At 36.8% G+C, this 26,382-nt stretch overlaps 1 protein-coding gene across 3 annotated transcripts in view; it reads right to left on the bottom strand.

Moving 5' to 3' along the window:
* The window catches only part of LOC111143215 (amylo-alpha-1, 6-glucosidase, 4-alpha-glucanotransferase), a 79,167-nt gene extending 60,605 nt beyond the window's left edge, over positions 1-18,562 (bottom strand). The window contains exons 1-5 of one of the 3 annotated variants that reach the window (XM_022496784.1): positions 18,518-18,562; positions 17,810-17,956; positions 3,369-3,579; positions 2,643-2,809; positions 1,570-1,773 (exon numbers count right to left, since the gene is read on the bottom strand). In XM_022496784.1, coding sequence (XP_022352492.1) covers positions 1,570-1,773; positions 2,643-2,809; positions 3,369-3,579; positions 17,810-17,891 — 664 coding nt within the window. In that variant the 5' untranslated portion in view covers positions 17,892-17,956; positions 18,518-18,562. Of the gene's footprint in view, positions 1-1,569; positions 1,774-2,642; positions 2,810-3,368; positions 3,580-17,809; positions 17,957-18,032; positions 18,237-18,314; positions 18,417-18,517 lie in introns of those variants that run through there. The other 2 variants (XM_022496783.1, XM_022496785.1) reach the window with 2 other exon arrangements.
* Between the last annotated feature and the right edge of the window lie 7,820 nt (positions 18,563-26,382).

Below are 26,382 nucleotides of genomic sequence, written 5' to 3'. Positions count from 1 at the left end.
CTCATGCTCTCTCTCACTCATTCTCTCTCAAATAAATAAATAAAATCTTAAAAAAAAATGTCATGGACTATCACTGCTCTTACTGAGAGTTAGTAGATTTTCTTATATGCTTCTCCACATGCTGAATCCCGTTAGAACAATTTCCAAAGACTTTAAACAGTTTTTTAAAAAATAATTTTTATCAGTTGTTTTGCTGGGTAGAGGGTCTGTGAAGCCCTCACATTGCCAATCTGGAAGTTGACTCCCCCGGATAAAACTTTACAATAAAAACCTGTTTTCACAGAAATGACATTATGATTTGTAACACTTTCCAATTTAAGGCTGAAGCAAAGTTCACTTTTTTATATTACACAGACTCTCTCAAATGCCTTAGAAATACAGTCTCCGATACAGACTGCTACTGTACCCCAATTTTTTTCTCCCCTTGTTTCTTTAGTAACAGAATTCCCAAAGTTCAGCTGTGTGTGTATGTGTGTGCATATATATATATATCATATATGATACATATATATTAATATAATATATATATATCAGATAATGCCCTTAAAAGGTATGACTTCTCTTCCTCATTTCCATTGGTTGAGGGTGATATCGGGAACTGAACGGCCATATTTGATTAAGAGTTGGAAGCAAAGTGTTGGAGATAGAGCAATGTGAGAGAAAGAACCTCGTTCCCTATTACCATTGAGCTACTATATCAGTCTTGGGATGCCTAGCTCATTTTTTATAAGAAATAAATACAGTTTCCGTCTTATATCAGTATATTTTTGTCTCTTTGTTAAAGCTGCCTATGCCATATCCTAACTACATATAATGCCATTATGTAGCTTGCTAAGAATAATATTATAGATGTTAAACTAATTATCAAAATGTCAACCTTTCAAGTGAAGAACACTGAGTTCTTACATATTAGGAAGTTTTCATTGGGGCATTGAGAGAAGATAATATTTGCAAGGCATGATGGGTTAAACTGAAAGCTGATCATGGCCAGAGGCTTCTCCAGGCCCAGTTGTTCTGACAGGTTATTGGACCAATCATCTCCCTGAGGATCACCAGTTGGGAGGCTCTGATACATTTTATAGAACTGTATATTGGTAAAGAATCTTGGGATCCAAATGAGTTAACTTTAATAAGCCCTTTTAGCATGTAAGGGGTATAATTTTTAGATTTAACTTCTAAGAGTTTACCAATAACTTTCTGTTTGAATAACAGTCATTCAGTTTTTTCAAATATATACGATAGTACCAGAGCTGTTGTTATATGGGATTCACATGTTGGTCTGCAAAGTATTAATACTGCAAGTTGAAATATGTGATCCTATGTCTCTTCTACGATCACTCTCTTATTCTTTAATTATCACATTGAAAATCCATGCTGACTTTATCTTCAGTAACACTGTTTTCTTTGAAAGAAAAAAAGTGGTACTACATAAAGTGATTTTTTAATTGAAGGACACCTGCGCATCATTTGTGTTTTCAAAATTTATGTTATATAAAACCATAAGAAATAAAATAACCAGACTATAATATTTCCATCAAAATTAATGGAAGTAGTTAATGAAGCTCATACCAGTATGGTTGTAGACAACATCAGTAATACAAAGAATATTCCATTCCTTTTTCAATTTTTCCACTAGTTGTCCAACATCATTCCAGGTATACTTTTTATTAGGTCTTGAAAAGTCAGGATTTAATTCTAACTGGTTGGCAAGGGAGTAGCATGATCTAGATAGTCCAAGAGTCTGTAATGGGGTAAAATGAATCATGTTGTAACCTGCAACACAAGAAAATAAACAAAGACCACTGTAAGAAAAAAAAAAAAAAGACAAACTAAAACTAAGCAATATATAAGTTTAAACTTCCTTACGTAATTCTACCTAGCAAGGCAATCATGAAACTAGAAAAGGAGTCAAAGACTAGGGTTCAAATCCTACCTGTACCCCAAGTGACTTCAAGCAAGTCTACTTAAATCTTTCAGAATACCAGTGTCCTCATATATAAGACAAAGATAGTGAGAAAATGCATTTGAAAAAAATCATGGTACACAGTGCCTACTTATTATTAGGGGTTCGATTTATATTTGTTGGATGTATATATAATACATGTAGAAAATATATTTTATATAAGTATATCAGCATGTCTTGCTCCTACTTTTAATCCTCCACTGTACTTGTGTTCTGTTTCAATTATGTCAGTGAATGTATCTCTTTCCTCATATTATATTCAACTTGAAAGTAGAAAATTAATATTACCCTTTGCATATACCCTTTGTATATGGGGTAGCACATACCTTCTATATGGAAGATAGTTACTCAATGTTGAATTAAAGTTATATACAATAATAATACATTTTCCAAAACATTTTAATAATTTACTACTAATTTTTATATGTCAAAGTAAAGTCTTATAGACAATAATGATCTCATTTTATTATTAGAGCTCCTTAGTTTACTGAGTTGAACCATATAATGTACTATTTTTGTAGGTTAAAAGTGGTTGTCTTAAGAACTTTATATGATTCTATTTACATTACTAAATAAACTAAGAAACAAAATTAAAAGGAGAATCAAAGCTTTTGAAATCTGTATCACAGAGGATAATTATATCTATTTTAAAAAAGAAAAGAAAGATAGCTGACATTACCTGATTCTTTTGCAACCCTAAGTCTGCTTTCCCATTCATCAAAAGGTCCCAGACATTTGGCTAAAAATGTCTGGAGCGTAACACAGTCCAAGGGTAACACATGATTATCAGCACCAACATGTAAAACAGGATCCACAACTATGTAACCGCCACCACTTTTCTCATTTCTAAAGAGAAAACAAAACAAAAACTTCTCAATTAATGATAGAAAAAAAAATCCTCATCTGATAGTCTTATTTTTCTAATGAGAAGTGGAATTGTCCCATTTAAAAATATATTTCTAAGAACATAAAATCATTTACAAAGTTGCAATGAAACTCAATGGAAAAGCCTCATTTTATCTTCTAATCTCTACATAATAATATAATACATATAACATCTAATAATGCTCTTTAAGGAAAAATAAGTGTACTAAAATCTGTCAGTAATATCAACAGCACTCAAGCAAATAGCATCATATAATGAAGTTATATGAAAAGACTAGAATATTCAAGTGTTTACTTAAAAAAAAATACTCTGAATCTGCAATAAGTCTTATAATTACTTCCTAGGAATCAAAAAATCATATTCTACTTGCATCTCAAAAAATCCTGTAAAAATTGCACTGCCATGGTTTATATAGTAACTTTTTACAAGCTGGATAATTTAATTAGGTAAAATAAATTAACTTTTATCCCACATTCCCCACATTAACTTTTATACCCACATACAGAACACCTGACTTACCCTTGAAGAAAGTAATACTGAAATGATCCAGCTTGCTGAAGATTAAGTTTACAGTATTTATCAGAATCATCTTCTCTCTCTGTTGGATTTTCCCATTCCAGGGAACGGAATTTTTCTCGATTAAATGCTTCTCCAGGAAATGGGTAATTTGTATACACAGTAACTGCTTTTCCCTGTAAAGTGGGGCCTAATCGGAACTGTAGTTCGAACCCTAAACAAAAAGCACATTTCAATAAACTCGTTGTAGGAACTTAAATTACCACATTAAAAAAACAGATGTTTTATTTAAAGTATTACATAAACTGATTTCTCAACTATGTTTAAATAACTCCTAGGGACGCCTGTGTGGCTCCTTCACTTAAGTATCTGCCTTTGGCTCAGGTCGTGATCCTGGGGTCCTGGGATAGGGTTTCGAATTGGGCTCCCTGCTCAGTGGGGAGCCTGCTTCTCCCTTTGTCTGCTGTGTGCGGCGTTTGCTCTCTCGCTCTCTCTCTGACAAATAAGTAAATAAATAAAATCTTTTATTAAAAGATTTTATATATTTATTTGAGAGAGAGCGAGAGAGCAAGCATGAGCAGGGAAGAGGCAAAGGGAGGGGAAAGGGAGAAGCAGGCTCCCCACTGAGCAGGGAACCCGACAAGGGGCTTGATCCCAGGACCCTGGGATCATGACCTGAGCTGAAGACATATGGGTAACCAACTGAGCCATACAGGAGCCCCACATAAATAAAATCTTTAAAAAAATAAAACAACTCCTAATAAATAATGCTGATTTGAAACTAATTTGGCTGAATTTTATATTTTAACAGACACTTTACATCATGGAACTGCTGTTTGCTCTATACTGTCCTTGTCTTCTCCTGGAAACTGATTACTATTTGCAGGGCTACTTTGGAATATGCAAATTCTTTTTCTTCTTCTTCTTCTTCTTTTTTTTTTTTCAAAGATTTTTTTTTATTTATTTGACACAGAGAGAGAGAGAGAGAGAGACTGCACAAGCAGGAAGATCAGCAGGCAGAGGGAGAAGCAAGCTCCCCCTGAGCAGGCAGCCCAATGTGGGGATCAATTCCAGGACCCTGGAATCATGACCTGAGCTGAAAGCAGACGTTTAATTGGCTGAGCCACCCAGGCACCCCTCTTTTTTCTTTAATAATATGTCTTCAAGTTTATTGAGAGTACTTTTAGAAAACTAGGATAACACTAAAATAAAAAAACAAAATGAAATTTTACTGAACTTGAAGTCTTTCTTTTTTAATTTTAATTTCAGTATAATTAACATATAGTGTTATATTATTTCCAGGTATAAAATATAGTGTTCAATAATTCTATATATTACTCAATGTGTGTACTCTTTTTTTTTTTTTTTTTTTTTTTAAACCTATTTAACCCATCCCTCCACCTGCCTCCTCTCTGGTAACCATCAGTTTGTTCTTTGTACTTAAGAGTATTTTTTGGTTTGTCTCTTTTTTCTTCGTTTGTTTCTTAAATGCCACATATGAGTGAAATCATATGGCATTTGTCTTTCTCTGACTGACTTATTTCATTTGGGATTCATTCTCTATATCCATCCATGTTGTTGCAAATGGCAAGATTTTGTTCTTTTTTATGGTTAACACCACATCTTCCTTATCAATTCATCTATGGATGGACACTTGGGTTTCTTTCATTTGGTTATTGTAGATAATGTTGCAATGAACATATGGGTGCATTTATCTTTTCAAGCTAGTGGGTTTGTTTTTTTTTAAGACTTTTATTTATTTATTTGACAGACAGAGATCACAAGTAGGCAGAGAGGCAGGCAGAGAGAGAGGAGGAAGCAGGCTCCCTGTGGAGCAGAGGGCCTGATGCGGCTTGATCCCAGGACCCTGGGATCATGACCTGAGCTGAAGGCAGAGGCTTTAACCCACTGAGCCACCCAGGCGCCCCTCAAGCTAGTGTTTTGATGTTCTTTGGGTAAATACTTAGTATAGGAATTACTGGATCATATAGTAGTTCTATTTCTAACTTTTGAGGAATCTCCATAATGTTTTCCTCAATGGCTATCCTAGTTTACATTCCCACCAACAGTACACATGGGTTTCTTTTTCTCCAGGATGTGCAAAGTTCTTATATTACCTCATTTCCCATAACCCCTCAACCTTTCCAACCCCTTGCCCCCACCTCTGAATTGACTGCCCAAGGTGGGCAAATAAGTACTTAGAGACCTTTTCTAGTCTTTTTCCAAACAGCAACAGAGAAAGTGAGTTTCTCTCTGGTGTCAGTGTGTGATAGTATGCAAAACTTGGGAAGTACCACGGAACAACCATCTCACCACAGAGAGAAAGCCAGTCTTTCTAAGAGAAGACAACCTTTAGAAAGGCAGTTTTCAGATTTCTAACAGGAGTTCCAGAGGCATTTGAGCTCCTAATACTGTTCTGGATGTCTGCTTAAATCCACAAGTGTGGTAATAAAGGGTTAACAAGTGGCTGTGTAAGGCTGGGGTTGGGGGTTGGGAGTGCTGAGCCCTGACTGAGCAGTGTTTGCTGACTTTCTAGGGGAAACAATCTTGCTGTGGTCAACCTTAAGCTACCAATGTGATATCACTGAGCATGGAACTGGGAAGACATACGCACAATCAGCTCCTGTGAGTCAACACAAGTGATTCCAGCAAACTACTGCCTCTATCCCTACTTCTCATGGTTTAGTATTTAATATTTAAGCTTTTCTTCAAATTCTTTGGGCCAAAACATTGCTCTTTTACCTGTTAGGCTATTTCTATTAAAATATATCTGAGACTTCTATAATGTGTTACAAGTATTTTGCCATGGGATGAAAAAAATCAACACATTATAGTTATAATTTTACTGTGAAATAAAAAATTGTGGTTGGTTCAGGGCAGTTTTAAATCTTGAATATAATTATTAGAATGTGAAAATTCTGACTAAAAGTCAGAAAAAAGTCTGTTAAAAATATAAGGAATGTAAGAGTATATTTATCATGATGAGCACTGAGTAATGTACAGAATTGTTGAATCACTATATGTACACCTGAAACTAATATAACACCGTTATATTAGTTAACAATGTTAACTATACTGGAATTAAAACAAAAGCCTAATAAAAAAGAAATATAAGGCTTGTAAATTTTAATCATGAATGTAACATTTCAATTAGTAAAGGGTAATAACCAATGAAAGCAGGAAAATTTAGTTTTGCTGATTATAATCTTTAAGCTTAAGGGAAAAAAATTTTTTTAAAGATTTTATTTATTTATTTGACAGACAGAGATCACAAGTAGGCAGAGAGGCAGGCAGAGAGAGAGAGGAGGAAGCAGGCTCCCCACTGAGCAGACAGCCCAATGTGGGGCTCGATCCCAGGACCCGGGGATCATGACCTGAGCTTAAGGCAGATGCTTAACCCACTGAGCCACTCAGGTGCCCCAAGTTTAAGGAAATTTAAAAAATTTATTTATTTTTTTTATTATTGAAACATACTTGATGTTATATTACTTTCAAGTGTATAACATAGTGATTCAACAATTCTACACACTACACAATGCTCCCCGCAATAAGGGTAGTCATCATACCAAGTTATCACAATATTATTGACTATATTCCCTATGCTATACTTTTCATCTCTGGGACTTACTTATTTTATAACTGGAAATGTCTACTTCTGAAGAAACTTTTTGGGAAGAAAGAAGCATACTAATACCTATACTTTTAATGTTCAATTTATTAAACATCTAACAAAGTATAGAAAATTATGTAAGGAGTGCCCACCATATATTGGAAACAAAATAGACAATGATCTCTGCCCTGGTGGACCTTGCGTTCTAAAGGGGGAAGGCAGTCATTAAACAATGAACATGACGAATAAGTAAGAAAAAACAGTATGCCAGGGAAGGATAAATGCTAAGAGAAAAAAGAAAAAAATCAGAGCACTGTAAGGAAAATGGGGGAAAAGAAGAGATGGCAGGGAGGCGGTAGCAATTTTAAATAGATTGGTTGTTAAGAAGTTGAAAAGCTTGAGAGAAGCAAGGGAGTTAGCCTCATGGCGATTCATGGCTATCTATGGAAAGTATTGACCAAGCAAAGGAAACAGAGAGGACTTAGGATGGAAGCATGCCTGGTGGTTTCCAGAAATAACAAGAAGCTCAGTATGTCTGGATTGGAATAAGCTAGGAGAGAAGTAGTAGGATATAAGGAAAGAAAGATAACAGAGAAGTCAGATCATGAGTTTGTAGGTCATTGGAAGTATTTTGGCTTCTTCTCTGACCAAATGAGAAGCCAATGAACAGTTTTGAGCAGAGACATCACATGACCTAACTTGTGTATTAAATCACTCTGTATATCCCTCTGAGTATGTCTGTTTCTGGCCTTAATGGAGTAACTGGTATTAGATTTGCCCTCTGCTGAGAAACTAGAAGAAATATATAAGACAACTGTTTTCAGAAATAAGTAGTGAAGCACTGTGATACCCGAGAGAAGGGTGATTCCTATGAACCCTCTACATTTCAGACTGGGTAAACTTTCTGGGCTGTGACACAGGGAGCAGGAACAGTAGTCTAAGTTGAGGAGACAGAGATTAGAGTTTGGAGAGGATGAAGAAACGTCAATTTTCAGAGCAGAGTATGGCACAGAAGAAAGCTATGCAAAGAAAGAGCTCCAGAAAATTACTTAGGGTCATCTTGAATCTGCCTGAATACCAGGCTGACATGGGAAGTGTTTGACTACAGGAGGCTGGGCAAAGAATAACTACTAGAAACTATCAACTGACCAGTTCCCAGCTTACTCAGGCCTGGAAAACATTGCAACTTTCAAGCAGCCAGAGTTAAGAGACGTTGTTGAACACCTGTTGTATTCAAGAGTCGCTTCTATGTAAAAGGGCTAACATAGCCCTAGAGTAAGAACTACTATACACTTACCCTGTCAAAGCTTAAAATAGCCTCAAAAGGATAAGCTGACCCACAGATAATGTATATGGCTGCTAAAATAAAAGGCATCACTTCTTTAATGGAAGACAAAAAAATCCAGAGATACAATAACAGAACATTCACAATGTCTACCATCCAATAAAAAAACTGCTAAACAGAAAGAGGAGGTGAGAGTGTCAATGACACAGATATCTGGGGGTAGGGCATTCCACACAGAGGCAACAGAATATGTAAAGGACCTGAGACTCCTGCTTCTGGCAAAGACGGATTGAATAACAGGGATTGGATTTACGCTCTTCCCTGAAACTTAAAGGAAAGAAACCAGGAAAAAAACAGACAAAATATATGAAATGATAGTTTTCAAGTCTGGACATCAGGCAACAAAGGGCAGTGATCCCTAAGAGACAGAAAATAAGCAAAGTGAACCTTACAAATGCCCCTTCTTACTACCTTGGAAGAAGTTCCAGGTTGAGGCACAAGGAGGAGAATGAGGCAGAGCTGAACTAACTTTCTGAGCTGAGAAGATGGAGCTAAGAATCTGTAGAGACCAAAGCAGCTAGTTTGCAGAAGAGAACAGTTAGTGAGGAGGAGAAAGCTGCACAGAGACAGAACTCCAGAGATTTGCTGAAGGCCTCCTTTCAGTATTCAGCAGAGTACTGATCAGTGCATGTCTGAGACCAGGAAGAGCACTAGTTTGCACCAGCCAGACTGGAAAAATTAATAATTCATGAAGCACTGGGGAGACAGTTCAGAGGCTCTTGTTCCAGTGGTGGAGAATAATGAGCCCTAGACCAGGCACAGACTAGACTAACTTCACAAATCATAAGAGTAAAGCTCAAAAGTATTAAAATATTTCCAAGTAACTTAACTTCATTACAAAACAAAGACAAAAAAACATTAATAAGAATCCAAAACTACCCAGCATCCAACAAAGTAAAATTCGTAATGTCTGGCATCCAAACAACCCAGGAATGACATAGATGTTGAACTAGAAGATAACGAAGGACATCAGTTATCATAACTGTATTCCATATGTTTAAAAAGTTATTTCAAGACATGGAAAATATTAAAACACAGAACAAAAGATCCAAATAAAACTTTATTTCATTTTTTTAAAGATTTTATTTATTTATTTGACAGAGAGAGATCACAAGTAGGCAGAGAGGCAGGCAGAGAGAGAGGAAGGGAAGCAGGCTCCCTGCTGAGCAGAGAACCCGATGTGGGACTCGATCCCAGGACCCTGAGATCATGACCTGAGCCGAAGGCAGTGGCTTAACCCACTGAGCCACCCAGGCGCCCCAAATAAAACTTTAAAAATGAAAACTATAAGGTCTGAGATGAAAAATCTGCAACATGGAATTAATGGATGGTGAGACATGGCAGAAAAAAAAATTATCGACTTTCAAGACACGGGAATAGAAATACGCAAAACAAAACAGAGAAAAAAGAAGCCAAAAATTGAAAAAGCATCAGTGATCTGTGGAACAAGTCAAGTGGCCTAATATACAAGTAATTAGAGTCCTAAAAGAAGAGGAAAGAGAGGGGGGATATCAAGTGTTTAAAGAAATAATGGGTAGAAAAATCCCCAAATTTGATAAAAACAACAGATTAACAGATCAAAGAAGTTCAAAAAACTCTGTCAAGAAACACGAAGGAAATCACACCAAGAAACATCAGAAGCAAATTTCTCAAAACCAGTGATAAAGAGAATATCTTACAAGTAGCCAGAGGGAGGGAAAATGTCACAGTAAGTTCAGAGGAAGAATGATAAAGATGACAGAGTCTCCTGGGACACAGTAAAAGCAAGAAGACAGTGGCACAGTATCTTTAAAGGTACAGTAGATTCTTGGACGATATGGGTTTGAACTGTCCAGGTCTGCTTACATATTTTTTTTTTAACAGTACACTACTATAAATATATTTTCTTTTCCTCATGATTTTTTTTTAAAGATTTTTATTTATTTATTTGACAGAGAGAGATCACAAGCAGGCAGAGAGGCAGAGAGGCAGGCAGAGAGAGAGGAAAGGAAGCAGGCTCCCTGCTGAGCAGAGAGCCCGATGCGGGGCTCCATCCCAGGATCCCGGGATCATGACCTGAGCCGAAGGCAGAGGCTTAACCCACTGAGCCACCCAGGTGCCCCCTCATGATTTTTTTAAAAATATTTTATTTATTTGAGAGAAAGAGAATGAGTGATGGTGAGGCACAGAGGGAGGGGGAGAAGCAGACTCCCCACTGAGCAGAGAGCTCTAATTGGGGCTAGATCCTAGGACCTGGAGATGATGACCTCAGCTGAAGGCAGAGGCTTAACCAACTGAGCCACCCGGATGCCCCTCCTTATGACTGTCTTAATAACATTATCTTTTCTATAGCTTACTCACTATTAGATTGCAGCATATAATATATATAACATACAAAATATGTGTTACCTGTAAGGCTTCTGGTCAACAGTATGCTATTAGTAAAGTTTTGGGGGAGTCTAAAGTTGCACTTGGATTTCTGGCTACGTGGGGAGGTGGGTCAGTGCCCCTAACCTCTGCACTGTTTAAGGTCAATTGTACTGAAAGATTAAAACTGTCAGCCTGTAATTCTATACCTGGTGAAAATATCTTTCAACAATAAAGGTGATTTTTCAATGTCAGAAAAGATGTTACAAGGGCGCCTGGGTGGCTCAGTGGGTTAAAGCCTCTGCCTTTGGCTCAGGTCATGATTCCAGGGTCCTGGGATTGAGCCCCGCATCAGGCACTCTGCTCAGCGGGGAGTCAGCTTCCCTTCCTCTCTCTCTTTCTCTGCCTGCCTTTCTGCCTGCTTGTGATCTCTGTCTGTCAAATAAATAAAATCTTAAAAAAAAAAAAAAAAGAAAAGAAAAGATGTTACAAATAAGCAAGGCTGAAACTACAATGAACCCTACTGTGGTGGATATGAATCAGAGACAGCAGTGTCCGTATCAGCATCGGTTTGATTCAAAGCAAATCCTGAAATGCAGAACATGTAGATGTTTCAGTCATGTTTAAAATAGCTCTTTGGTAGAAGTAAACCCTTCCCAATAATGTTTGACAGATGGTAAATTCTACATCACAACATTAAATACCAGGTAAGCTGTTCTTTGTGAACACAAGATTTCAATAAAAGACATTAAGAGAATGCTGGACTCTTTCAATTTACTGTAATCCAATCAAATACCTCTATTTTGCCTAAAGAAATACAGATACTGTGTTTTGCATAATGCAGACAATGTGAGGAATGAAGTTCTAGGCATTCCTTGCAAAAAGGTATAATTTAGTGATAAGTACTGCTAACCATACTCTTGGATTGCACTAAATTATGAATATAATTTTTTTATAGCAAATGGCTTTAGCAAGTAAGAAACAAATTACCCAAATGGCATTATTAAGTAACTGCAAAACTCTAGGGACTTGCGTTTACTTCTTACATTGTACAGGGAAACTTACAATTTCTTTTCCAAGTAGCTATATACACAAATTTTTCTATATGTAATTTGGCATAAATATACTAAGTGTTAATAAGGCTTATGTTTGACTCAATAATTTCATATACATATATATTTTGTGAGGAATTAATCAATGATGTAAACACAGTATATTCATAACAGCTTTATTTAATACAATTAAGTAAACTGACAACAAACTAAATATCTAATGATTGGGAATGATTAAATAAATTATGGTACGAATTATGGTCTTATCCAAGCTAGAATATTATAAGCCTTTATAAGTCATGTCATCTAAAGATATTTAATAACATGGCTATTTTTATTCTGTTTTGTTCATTTTACGCATCTACATAGATCTTTTGAAATCCTTTCTGGATAAAAGCATGGCTGAAATGTGTAAACCAGGAGGTGGAATTCACACACCATTATACTTTAAGCAGGTTTCAACTTGCTTGTATAGTATAAACCCAATTTTGTTTTGAAACAATGACCATAGAGAAAAGGCTTTTTATATGCTGTATAATTTTATAATTGGGGAAACATCATTTTAAAGTTAGAGGCACAATTATGAAGAGATAGTTTGAGAAATAATTGCTGAAGGAATTAAAACACAAAATTTTAATGCTCAGTGACTGTGAGAATCATAAATATCTACATCTTTACAATAATGATTACATTTATTACAGAATAAGTGGTATCATTTTGAACAGGTACAAACATCAGAGATTAGTTGTCTGAGCATATTTAAACAACCTGTCTCCTGTTCAGTTTATACAAATATTGTTTTTATCATTACACAAGGATTCAGAGAACTTGTAGTACAAAGGTTAAAACTCATCCAAAATCTCAAAACAGTATTTGGATCAGCGGTATACCCTCAGAAAAAAACTGATAGCATTCTCTAAATATGAATATTTATTTATAGAATACACATGTATGAGATTTAATTGATTATATAAATTACAAAATAAAATTGGGATAAGATCTAAATAAAATAAGCAATACTTTAAGTAACTAATTCTATTTATTAATGGACAGAAAAAATTTTTTTAGCTCTCAAATATTGATAATATCTGTCAGTGACAGCAATGTGATTAAATAAATTTCATTAATTTTAAGTCGTGGTTTAATATTTTATGATAAAGTAATTTAAAGATTTCAACATCTGTTATATTGATATTTGGCTTAGTGTCCTCAGACTTGAAAAAACACCACAAAAAGATACTCAAATTCAAATGGAAGAAGCTCTTGGTGGCTATGTTTACTAATCCATGACATTAACTTTTCAATCTCATTCACCAATTATGTAAAGATTTTTGTTGAAATGTCAGCAAACTATATGCAGCCTGTTTCTGTAAATAAAGTTTTATTGGAACACAGCCACACCCATTCACTTATGTATTGTTTATGGTTGCTTTCGTGATACAATGGCAGAGTTGAGTAGTTGCAACAGAAAGTATATGGCCTGCAAAGCTGACATATTTGCTATATTTGCTATCTGAAGCTTTACAGGAAAAAATGTGCTCGACTCTCTTCTATAGTATTAATTTTCATCAAAAAGCAGTTAACTTTCTCACTCATGTTTACCTCACAAATTGTGTTTATTTTTTCAGAAGTTTTTTTTTTAGAAAATATTTTCTAAGTATTGCACTATTGAAAGCTACATGTCATCCCTGAAAAAGACAAATCTCAAACAATAAATATCAAATACTTTCTAGCTCATCTTCAAGTTTGACAACCTCTTGAGGTAAAAGAGGCATTTATGGTTATCCTACCTTTTTTTTACGAAGTATTGTACAGACTCTACTATTTAAGATAATATTATTTGTATATGTACTTAAACTGGTTTAGCTAAGCATGTAACCCGTGACAACATACCGCAAGCAAACCAGATGTGGTGTGATTGTAAAACCCTTCCAGACCTACAACCTCTACTCTTTTCTCAGAAAATGTCCTTTTTGTTTATAACTTATCTGACACACAAACAAAAAGCACCGATGTCAATTTATGGATTACCAAAATATAACTGCTTTTTTAAAAGTCTTTAAAAAACTCATTTATTTTTTAGTGATCTCTATACCCAACGTGGGGCTCGAAATCATGACCCTGAGATCGAGTTGCATGCTCTGCCTGAACCAGGCAGGTGCCCCCAGATTTAATAACTTTTTTAAAAACAAAAACAGATGAAACAAAAAAGGGAAAAGAAAGGAAAAATCATGTACTTTTTTCATATATTCCAGTAGATAGATCAGTACTTTACCCTCAAGGGCACATAGCCATTCTGTAGACCTCTAGTACAACTCCCTGAAACTAAAATTTTTATATACAGTACATGAAACATTAGAATACCTAGAGTACGTCAGATTCCATAATTACTCAGTTTACTAAAATTAGCTTAGGTCATAGCAGTACATGGTGTGGCTATCTTATGCCTCATAGAACACTAGGAATACTTTACTCAGATTACCCATTCCCTCCTGTAGGCAACTAGTAAAGTGAGTGATTAAACTATTAATATAAACTAAATTTTTCCATCTTGTTCCCTCCACTAAATTTATATAAGCTCAAGCTCCCAATCAAGAAACCTTTATAAATATTTTCTTTAAAAAAATTGTAAGTTGAAATTTGAGCAACCAATATAAAAATGGAAGAACTCCAGGTTTGGGGAAAACTGATTTTGTTCATTATTCTGCCACTGAATGAAATAGGAAATATAGGGGAAGGCTATGATTTGGCTAGAAAAAAATCATTATTTGGTCTTGTACTTGTTGAATTAGAAGAATCTATAGAGATACTAGCCTTGAAAATGAGGAGGAATCCTTTCTTAGGGAAAAGTGAAAAGAAAAGAAAAAATGAAGAAAGACTTGGTGACCAATTAAATATGAAAGAACCAAAAACTGGCAATTTCTTCACACCTAATTGGTCACCAAGTCCTATGAATTTAAAAATGTCTCATACTCTCTTCCCTTTTTTCTGTAGTTAAACCCTTATCTTTAACCAGACATCTTTTCAAAATAGCTTTCTTGATGATTTTTTGTCTCCAACGTCCCTTCATCTTTCACATTATAATTACCTTTTATAACAACATGATCACCTTATTACTGTACCCAAAAAACTGACATGTTCCCATTTATATCATTTGGTTGAATTTACTGGTTTGAACTAGAGCTACAGACTGAACCACGTTATTCTTATTTTATAAACCCTTCATAGTTCCCTCTTCAAATAAATTGGCTGAATTTACACTTTTTGCTTGCTTTGACTTGTGTTTTGGTAATCAATTAGCAAGGATTTACTGACTGTTGTACATTGTACTAGGTTTATAATACTTTCCGTATCCTCACAGATCTTAAACTCTAGGTGGACCGAAAAGCTTTTAGAAACTGCTACATTGTTCAAGACTTAATTGTTCTGTGACTACTGTGTGATTGGAAATCAAAGAAAGGAGATAACAAAAAGTTAAGGAAAGATCTCATGGAGGAGGCAGAATTTTAGCTGAAAGTTGAGAGGCAGGGGACACACAGAATGATAGGAAAGGGATTTAATAGATATAGAGGAATCTGAAAAGGTGAGGGTGTCAGGAAAGCTATGAGAAAAGCCAGGGGTAAAGAATTAAGAAGGGAGGGGCGCCTGGGTGGCTCAGTGGGTTAAGCCGCTGCCTTCCGCTCAGGTCATGATCCCAGGGTCCTGGGATCGAGTCCCACATCGGGCTCTCTGCTCTGCAGGGAGCCTGCTTCCCTTCCTCTCTCTCTGCCTGACTCTCTGCCTACTTGTGATCTCTGTCTGTCAAATAAATAAATAAATAAATAAAAAAGAATTAAGAAGGGAACTATAAAGATGTAGAACACTAGTAATGGGGAGCAATGAGATAATCATCTTGGCTGGGGAAGATGGATTCCATTACAGAATGTCTTGGAAGCCAGCCAGAGGCATTTAAATTTGACTTTGTACATACAAACATCAATAAATGAAAAGGGAAGAGATGGCATAAGAAGATTATTCTTTTTTTCCTTTTTAAGATTTTATTTATTGGTTAGAGAGAGAGAGCGTGTGTATAAGAATTGGGAGTGGCAGGCAGAAGGAGAAGCAGGTTCCCCACTGAGCAAGGACCCTGATGCAGGGCTCGATATGGGGGCCCTGGGATCATGGTCTGAGACAAAAGCAGCCACTTAACCAACTGAGCCACGCAGGGCCCCAAGAAGATTATTCTAGAATCCATATTCAGGCATATGAAAGATAGAGACAGGCAAAGAGAGACATTTGGGAAGAAATTAATAGTACTTAAAGAGACTGCAGTTAAAGAGTAGAAATTGTCAAAGAAGAGTACAAAGTTTCAAAGGCCTTGAAACTATGAAAATGGAGATATCACTAAAATGAACAGGATGGGAAATAAACAAGGTTTGAGAATGGGGAGGAGATGATTTTGGATGCTAGACTTAAGCATCTCCAAGTGGAGCTATCCTGAGTCTATTCTATAGTGTAATACCTGGATGAAGCCAAGAAACCAGGGCAAAATAGATAGGTATAGTGATCTATCAATGCTTTTTACCAATTTAGGACTTTAAAACCATATATTAGGGGCGCCTGGATGGCTCAGTTGGTTGGGAGGCTGCCTTCAGCTCGCTCATGATCCTGGAGTCCTGGGATCTAGTACTGCATCGGGTTCCCAGTTCCACAGGGAGTCTGCTTCTCCCTCTGACCTTCTCCCCTCTTGTGTTCTCTCTCTCTCACTCTCTTTCTCTCTCAATTAGAAGAATGCAATCTTGAAAAAAAAAAACCATATATTATTAATTTTGAGGTTCAAAATCCAGGAAGATAGAGGAGCAGAAATTAACATCTTCACTTCACAAATAAGTGTTAATAATTCATGGATTTTCCCAAAGTCAAAAAAGCTGTTAGCAGCAGAGCCAAGAAAATTCTAATTTTGTACTCTTGCTATTATACTCCTGGCTTTCAAGAAGCAAGCAAAATTCAAGGCTCTTCTTCCAAAAAGAGCCGTCAGCATAAAAGCAACAAATGAGGCTATGAGAATGTGTAATTCTTTAGGGGCATTAGAAGAGAAAAAGAAAGGATTTCTTGCAGATAGACAGAATTAATTAAAATGTGGAAGGAAAAGAGTTCAACAAGAGACACCAAGAGATTGACAAGAGTACTCAAGAGGGTGGGAAAAAAAATCAAAACCAGGAAAGTGCAGAGTCAGGAAAACCAAAAATGGAGTAGGTACTCGGTGATCTGAAATGCCAAAGTTGGAAGAAGGTGATTTGGCATGGAAATAACGCATTTGATGGTTGAATTTTTTTTTTCTTCAAATATTTAACTCAATATAATGGGGGAAAAATCCCTCAATGTTTACTATCAATGTCTGTTATACTATTAAAGGGACTTCATTTTATATTTCATACATTAAATTTCTACTTCACAACTTATATTAACATAAATGAGTGCGGAATGTTTTTCAATCTTGAAAAAGTATAAAGTCTAAAAAAAAAAAAAAGAGCTCAAATATATTTCAACGTAACCTGATCAATTTTTTCACTTTTTATTTGGCAAAAAACATTTTCAGCTTTTTCTTCGCCATTATTTGAGAGGCTTTTGAGAAACCTAAGTAATAGTTTGCCTTTTGCTGTGATCCATTTTACTAAGTCAAAGTTCCAGTAAAGGAAAAGAATGAGGGCTATAAAAAGCAAAACTATACATATGCTCCAAGTAAAATTATAGATGAAGTAATTTACCAAGTTTTTATAATAATTGTTAATAGAAATAATATAGTGAATGTCTTGATCCTATATGCAACTTCTGTTGTAAGTGGAAATTACCATGGAAAGAAAGTGAGCTACTTTATCCTTGTTCTAACATGACGAACACAAAATATTTTCAATTTTATAACTAAAATTAACTCTCATTAGTGATATTTTTAGAATACAGCACCATCTTTGCACTGATCAAACTTAGAAAGGTCCTTGGCAATTATATCTAAAAGTTTAAAAAAATTTAATATGACATTTATTTAAAAATTTAAAAGACACATTAAAAAAATGTAAAAGGCACAGAGCTAACTAAATAACTTGCTACTGACCTTGTTCAAGTCTGAAGAGGGTCTTTTCCAGCTTTTCCATTTCGTTCAGAAGTAGAATTCTAACCTGTTTACTGTGTCCCATTTTGGCTTCTAGAAGACTTCAAATCTTTCAGAATTAAAAGAACTCCGAAATCGAATGAGTTACCCCTATGAAACAAAAAGGAATTAAGATAAAGAAAATAACTACCATCTTAAATTCTTTAAGGCTGACAGCCGCACTTACATGTTCTAAATGTGTTTTAACCCTAGCAGAGCCAAGAGAAAGAATGAATTTTATAAATAAGACCTGAGAAGGCAAATTAATAGTTGTTTCCACCCTTCGAGCACAATAGGAACGAAGCAAAACTACTGTATTATAGATTCTTACAATTAAAACAAAACACAAAACTAAATCATTCTCAGAGGAAAGCAATACGTTTTGGAAAGCCTGGATTTGGGCTGGGGGGGAAAATTCCCGGTCCCAAGCCAAAAGGCTCTGAAGACCACAAATGGCACTTCAGCTTACAAGAGATTAGTCTGCTCAAAGATAACAGGTGGGAGAGTTCCCCATTCCCAAATTCGGGTTGGAAGCCACCAATGGGGAGATGAGAACAGAGGGAAGCAGTTGTTGCCCCTGGAATAGCTGCTGCAGACATAGGATGTACAGACAGAGCTATAGATAGAAAGAACGCATTTCCCAGAGAGGCCAGCGGCATTCCTAGCACTTACACTGAGCAAGTTATACGTGCAGCTTCTGGGACACTGCAGGACCCGCCACTCTGCTGTTGGAGTCGGGGGAGGAGACGTGAAGGAAAGCAAAAAGGGAAAGGCAGGCTGCCCAGGCGCAGAAAGCAGCCCCAGACTAGTAGGGCCGGGCGCCGTGAAGGGCAAAGGGCGGGGCGGCGGCCGCGGGGACAGGGCCGAGGCCGCTGTGTGAATGGCAGAGAGCTTCTCCGTGACTCCGCCTCGCGTTGGTCCCTCTGGAGACCCTCGATCCCACCCGGCCTCGAGTGCAAACGCCGGGGTGGGAACTGTCAGATACCCTCGCCCACTTCCGGGAGGCTCCGCACCCGCTCGTCGCTACCGCTAGTCTCGCGAGACTGTGGTCAGCCGGGTCGGGGTCCGGGAGGCGGCTGCGGCCCAGGCAGGGAGCTTTTTTTTTTTTTTTTTTCTTGCCGCTAGGGAGGTGCGAGGTCCCGCTCCTGTACTTCCTTTACCCGCCCGGGAGCTCGTGTTTGAACCTCAAAATGGTGCGGTAGAAGGCTGCCGCTAGGTTGAGCTGCACAACTGGGTCGTTTTGTGGAACGGCTCAATGGTGGGAGGCAAGCGACCTGGCTTCTGGTGATGCTTCTCTTCTACCACTATGTGTTTTGTGTTTTTTTTTTCATTTTTAAAATTTTAAAAGTGTTTGTTTATTTATTTATTTATTTTTTTAAATGTGGCCCAAGTTTGCTTGGCCCCAGTTCTCTCAATCTTGATTTCCCCATGTCTAAAATAAGGGGCCTGGCTACCGTCTCTGACATTACATCCTTCAAGTGTCTACCAACTCTAGTGCTAACACAGGGCTCATCTTGAATGCAGACACGCAACTACTAGGTAGGTGAAGTGTGGCCAGTTTACAAACACTTGAGGGTGTAAATACCACTTGTACAATGTCTGGTTGTATCTGATGTACATTGCATAGACCTGAAGGTTGTATGGGATTAAGGATAAGGAGGGCACCTGTGGAGATGAACGCTGGGTGTTACACACAACTAACGAATCCTTGAACACTACATCAAAAACTACTGATGTACATATGATGGCTAATTGAACGTGATAATTAAAAAAAAAGAAGACAGGGGAGCAATTGTTATACAGTATGGGCTCAATAAATATAACTACGATTGCTTAAAGAAAAGATCTATACTGGCTATTGCTGCACGTATTTTAGACAAGAAATTTAAGATGTGGTACAAATGCCTATGGAGATTTAATGCAAAAACCTGTCTTCTAGAGTGTTTTGAGGACACCTAAGGATCATGAGAAAACGGACAAAGGTTTCGAGTGTGGAGAAAAATCTTGCTTCCCTTATTGTGGAAATACTGTAGGTCTAAAAACAATAATGGGTTAAAAACTAAAGATCCTGAAGTGCTTGTTTCAGTAGATTTCTGAGAATGGTTAGTTGCAAGTGGTCCAAAACGGAGTTTGGGAACCTGTAGTTCACTTATTCATTTGACTAGTATTTATTGAGCACCTATGATTTGCCAGGCGTGGAAGTGAAACAAATTCACTGCCCGCATGGAACTCCTACATTTTATTTGTGGGAGACTGATAAACAAATTAAATAAGTCAATTATATAAGATAATGAAAGGTTGTAAGAAAAAGATAAGTGGGAAGTGTGGAAGAGTCAGGAGAGGGAGGTTTGCAATTGTAAATACAACAGTCAGTAAAGGACTTGCTGGTAAATTGACATTTGATCCCCACAGAGTAAGAGGAAGGAGGATATGCAGGGTAGAGGGTTACACACAGAGATACCGAAGTGGAAAGGCCATGAGGTAGGAGCATATTTGCTGGAATCAAGGAGTCCGCCATAACTGATTGGAGAGAGTTGTAAAAAATTACGACGGATAATGGGGGTGGGGGAGGTGGGCAGCCATATCTTATAAGACTTTGTAGGCTATGGCAAGGGTTTGGGCTTTTAATCTGGGCAAAAGAGACATTGGAGGATTTTGAACAGAGGAGTAACATAATCCAATAGAACTTTTAAAAGGATTACTCTGCAACTTTATAGAGAATAGCTAAATAAACTGGAGGGTGTGGTGAGGAAGGAAGCAAGACCAGTTATTTCAGTTAACCAAGAGAGCAGTGTGTTTGTGTAAAAAGAAAGTCAGCAGTGAAGGAGATGGAAGTCATTAAATTACAGATCTATTTTGAAAGTACAGTTTATACTGATGGAGAGAAGAGTCATGTGTGATTTTAAGGTTTTTAGCCTGAGCAAGCAGAAGATTATTGTCCAATAGAAATATAATGAAAAAAGAAAAGGAAAGAAATATAATGTGCCATATAGGTTAAAAAAAAATCTTTCAAGTAGCCCCCCAAAAGTAAAAAGAAACAAGTGAAAATAATTTTAATAATATATTTTAATACAGTGATTAACATAACATAATTTAAAAAAAGAAAAAAAGAAAATATTTTAATATATTTATATTCAATTTAATATATAAATTTATATATATAGACATATTTAAATTTAATAATATATTTTTTCATACCAAGTCTTCCAAATTTGGTGTGTATTTTGCAGTTCTTGCATGTCTCAATTACAATAGTTACATCTCAAGCACTCCATATATTTGTGGCTAGTGGCTACCATATGGACAGTGCAGAAGGAGCTGCCATTTAATGAGAGAGGAGTAAAAGGGAAGGAGCAGAACTGGAGGATGAAATTCAGGAGTTTGGTTGAAGACTGTCAGTAACCAAGTGAAGGTAACTATTCATTTGTTTGACATAACCGTCAAACATCCAAGTGGAGATATTGAATGATCACTCGTAGCCCTGGTCTCTGCAGTAGTGTTTTTCAAATTGTAAATAATAATCCACTGAAGGTTGTAAAAGGTATTTAACAGTTGCAACCAATGATTTTTTAAAAATAAAATTGGAAAGATCTGAATGCAATGCACCTGGTAAGTCTATTATTTCAAAAAACTTCTGTTTCTATTATGTTTTGTTGTACTGGGTCATGTATTCCTCCTGGGAGTCATGGTCAAAAACATGTTTGAGAGCCACTGCTCTAGGATGAATGCTGTATAAAAGCATAATAATTCATGATTATGAAATGTTCCTGGGTTTTCATCCCAGCTCTGCCACTAACTAGCTGTGAAGCTTTGGAAGATACTCAACCTTTTTGTGCTTTGGTTTTTACAACTATAATATAGGGATAAAAATAAAAGCTACTATTGATTAAATGAGGACTTAGAACTGTGCCTGAGACATACTAAGTACTGTGGAAGTACAGATATTAGATTGGGACCCTAATTGATGGGAAACACAGTTCATGTTCATGTTTGTGTCAGGCTTTCCCACCCATACCTCCTTCTCCTTTCAGTCTGTCCCATGACCCTCTCATTGCACTGCCCTCCTGTTCATCACTCTTCTCCAGGGCTCCAAAATTAGCCTTTCTTGCTGTCCCCCAGCAAAACTGTTGCATTAGTGCCCATTATTTCAGCGAGAAATAAGGAGTAAAACAGACTGACAAAATGAATTCCTTTAGCAAGGAATTATTCTGACACAAATGTTTGAATTTTAGAAGATCTGTCAATCCAAATGATCTTGATTTTGGAGTTTTCATATTGTGAAAGAAAGAGGAATGTTAAGTAATGAAAACCTTATGATTCAAAGTGCTGTGTCTCCAAGATAACATTTACAAGCCACATAGTGCCCTTTTTAAAAAAGAAGAGTCATGCTAATGTGCTATTTGTGACCTTGGAATGCCAGTGAATTTACATTCTAGGGCTTCAGTGGTGCCATGTGCTGCTTTCATTCTGGCGAACATCTGTTGTGAGCCTATCCTGTGCATAGCAGCGATCTGTATATACACAATAATCTCATGCTGGAGTTGTCAGGAGAAGAATGTCCTTGAGGAAAATCTGATGGATAATCTCAGCTATTTGGCAGTGACTCTAGTGTTTTCTAAAACACTCATATTAACATATTTGGGGAGTGGGAGAAGGGCTGTGGTCAGAAGGGTCCGAAAACACTACAGTGTTTCTTAAGGTCTGTGTATGTGTCTGTCTGTTTTTAGAAAAGAAAGGAGTTCTTTGGGTATTATGTATGGTATGGTCCCAATCCTGTAATAATTTGTGTCTGAAGTGGACAAGTCTGCCTCATTTGGTTTTTATATCCATCAGCATTTTCTGGTGTATTTTATTTTATAGCAATAATATAGTGACATTATTAATAATTTTATTTTGCAAAATTTGGAATTGTGTTTCCAAAATCTCTTCTAAATTGAATAATTTATTCTGCACTTTTTTGAAATATCCAGAATTAGCCAGTGAAGAGAAGAGAGGAAGATAAGAAAGGAAATAGAGTTGACGTCAGACAAATAGAAAGACTTAATATAATGATATAGAGATATGGAAGCCGGAGAGAGATTTTTTGAAAAGGGGATGGTACGATATAAAGAAAAAGGACTCTGGAAACAAACCAGGGCTTAGTTTTAATCTCTCTGAATTACAGTTGATTCATCTGTAAAATGGAGAGAATAACATTTCACTTGAAGGGTCATTATGAGAATTAAATGAAATAATGAAAGCATTTATCAAAAATCAGGCTTTTAATAAATGGTAATCTAAAAAGAGAAGGGCTGATGGCTAATTGTCTTTGCTGGGTGAGGGATGGCAGTTAGACAAAGCAGATGAAGAAGAGGCTCCCAGAGCGTGGGAATCAAAGGACATAATAAAAAGGTATCTTGTTCAGTGAAGATATTCATAAAGTGAAGTCAGAGCCCAATGTTTTAGACTAAATTATAGAAAAGAGAGGAAGGATATTAAGAATGAAATAAGGTTTAGTTGCTGTATAATTAGTATTTGTTAGAAAAATTATTGAGATGCATATATACAGAGGTATAGTTGTATTTTACTTATTTTTATTTTTTATTTATATTTTAAAGTGATTACATACAACTCTTTTTTTTTTTTTCTAAGATTTTATTTATTTATTTGTCAGAGAGAAAGAGAGCACAAGCAAGGGAAGTGGCAGGCAGAGGGAGAAACTGGCTCTCCACTGAGCAAGGAGCCTGATGCGGGACTCAATCCCAAGACCCTGGGATCGTGACCTGAGCCAAAGGCAGACACTTAACTGACTGAACCACAACTGAGCCCTGATAGTTGTATTTTACTTAAAAACAAAACAAAACAAAAATAGAAATTAAAACTTGGGATCTTAGAGCTTGCATAGGAAAAGGCATTTAAAACGTCCTAAGCATTAGGGCACCTGGGTGGCTGAGTTGGTTAAGTGCCTGCCTTTGGCTTGGGTCATGATCCCAGGGTCTTGGGATGGAGCCTTGCATGGGTTTTGAGGCAGGGATTGTGTTTTCTGCTCTGGATGATAGAGTTGTAAAATTATTTACACTTCTTAGATTATACTATGAAAATGATCTTCTTTCAAAATAAATAAGCACTCTATTTTAGAATAGTTTTAGAGTTAAGATAATAGTTGCAAAGGGAGTATAGAGCGATTCCTATTTCTTCAAGCCCAGGTTTCCCTATTGTTAACATCTTAAATAGTATGATGCGTTTATTATGATTAGTGAACTGATATTGACATATTATTACAGTCCCTAGTTTATTCAGATTTCCTCAGTTTTTACCTACTATCTTTTTCCTGTTCTGGGTTCCTATCAAGATACCTTGTTACTTTTAGTTGTCATGTTTCCTTAAACAGATTTTGGCTGTGACAGTTTCTTATACTTTCCTTTTTTAATTTTTATTTTGTATATTTATTTATATATATTTTAGATGATTTATTTATTTGAGAGACAGAGAGAGCATGAGCAGAGGGGAATAGGGGTGGAGAGATAGGGAGAAACAGACTCCCTGCAGAGCATGGAGTCCGATGCAGGGCTTGATCCCAGGACCCTGAAATCATGACCTGAGCTGAAGGCAAATGCTTAACTGACTGAGCAACCGAGGCACCCCAGACTTTCCTTTAAAAAAAAATTTTTTTTATTGATATATGCCATTGTGTAAGTTCAAGATGTAGGATGTGTTGATTTGATACATTTATATATTGAAATATGATTGCCACGGTGGAGTTAGATTGCCACATCACATAATTATTTTTTGGCGGGGGATGAAAACCTTTAAGACCTAGTCTCTTTGAAGTTTGTAACACAGTATTGTTGTCTATTAACACTGTGCTGTACATTAGATTTCCAGGACTTACTTATCTACTGGTTATAAGTTTGTAATCTAAACAACATCTCCCTAGTTATCCAATCCTCTAGTTCCCCTTTCCCCTATATCCTCTTTATCCATTCATTCACTGATGGACACTTAGGTTGTTGCCATATGTATTTTATTCTTAAAAGCTGTTCTCATCTCCTTTACTGCTCCTCATCTGCTAGATAGGCGTGGGAAAACAGAAGGAACTTTAGTCTACTCTATTTGAAAACTAAATCAGATCCAATTATTTAAATAATCTCTTTAGCCCTATTTCTATGAAATAATTGTTTTACTGCTTTCATCCCCATTCCTCTCCCTACTTCTAAATTGTGTCTCACATGAAATCATCACGTTGGAAGAGTTGAACTCTGTGATCTTGGACTGGGCATTGTGCAGAGGTTGATGTTCCCTAAAGTACATCTGTGTAGTCCTGTTCCTGGCTATCCTGTTGATGATGGCTACTGATGTCTACAGCTGATAACTTCCTGGTCCTTCTTTCTTGGTGTGGCCAGAGTATAGAAGCCCTCCCTGCTGTCTCAGACTTCCTTGATGTCCTACTTTCACCGCAGACCCATCCAAGTATCGGGAGTGTTCTCAGCCTGGTCCAAGGCACAAGGCATCCATTTCATAAGCCTTTGTTGGAGCCACCTCCCCTCTGCTGTGGTGGATCCATGTACTATGTGCTGGGGATGAATACTGGGTCCTGTCTCTAACTGATATCCTTGCTTTACCCTCCTAATCATGCTGGGACTCCCCTTTTTGGACCCCTGCTCTACTATTTTTTTTTCCCTGAGCATAGCACTCTTCATCCAGAGCTCAAAACAGAGCAGAACAAAAAGTCCTCTATGCATTTGACAAATACTGTACCTACTGTGTGCTAAGCACTGTTGTAGGCACTGGAGGTGTGGTAATGAACACAGCAGACAGAATACTTGACCATCTGGAGTTTTTTTTCTAATAATGCCCTGAACCTCTCTGACCTGTTTCCATCAGGACATATCAAACTAATTGTCTCACCTACCTCTCTCTTTAGATGGTCTCATTTTCACAATTACTCAAACCCAGAAGGAATGGATTTCCCTTTTTTTTCCTATCAGGAGCTAGCCCATTAGTCTCCACCTCTAATGTGTTAAATGAGAGATAAGAGAAATTAGAGGGACTTCTAGGTGGCTCAGTCGATTAAGCGTCTACCTTTGGCTCAGGTCGTGAGCCTATCGGGCTCCTTGCTCACTGGGGAGCCTGCTTCTCCCTCTACCTGCTGCTCTCCCTGCTTGTATTCTCTCTCTCTCTGTCTCTAATAAAGAATTTTTCTCTATAAAAAATGCCTGTAGTCTTGCTGCAAAATCCTGTTTTGGATATCAGGTGTTTAACATTAGCTTATCTTTTTCTTTGCATTAACTCTTTAACAATCCAAGTCCCCTACTGAGGCAGGTGGGTGTGTTAGGCCTAATGGGAGAAAGTCTTGTATGTGGCAAAGGCAAATGAGAAAGGCACAATGATATCTTTGATTAATTCAAAATGGATCAAAGACTTAAAACATAAAACTAAATAACTATAAATATGTATATATATAATCTATAAATATAGTTTATGGGGCTATAAACTACAGAACCATAAAACCCTTAGAAGAAAACATAGGGCAAAAGTCATGATACTGGATTTGGAAA

The sequence above is a fragment of the Enhydra lutris genome, unplaced genomic scaffold (assembly GCF_002288905.1).
Source record: "Enhydra lutris kenyoni isolate GAN:26980312 unplaced genomic scaffold, ASM228890v2 scaffoldscaffold9, whole genome shotgun sequence".
In the NCBI taxonomy this organism is placed as follows: domain Eukaryota; kingdom Metazoa; phylum Chordata; class Mammalia; order Carnivora; family Mustelidae; genus Enhydra; species Enhydra lutris.
This window is presented reverse-complemented; position numbering and strand designations above follow the sequence as displayed.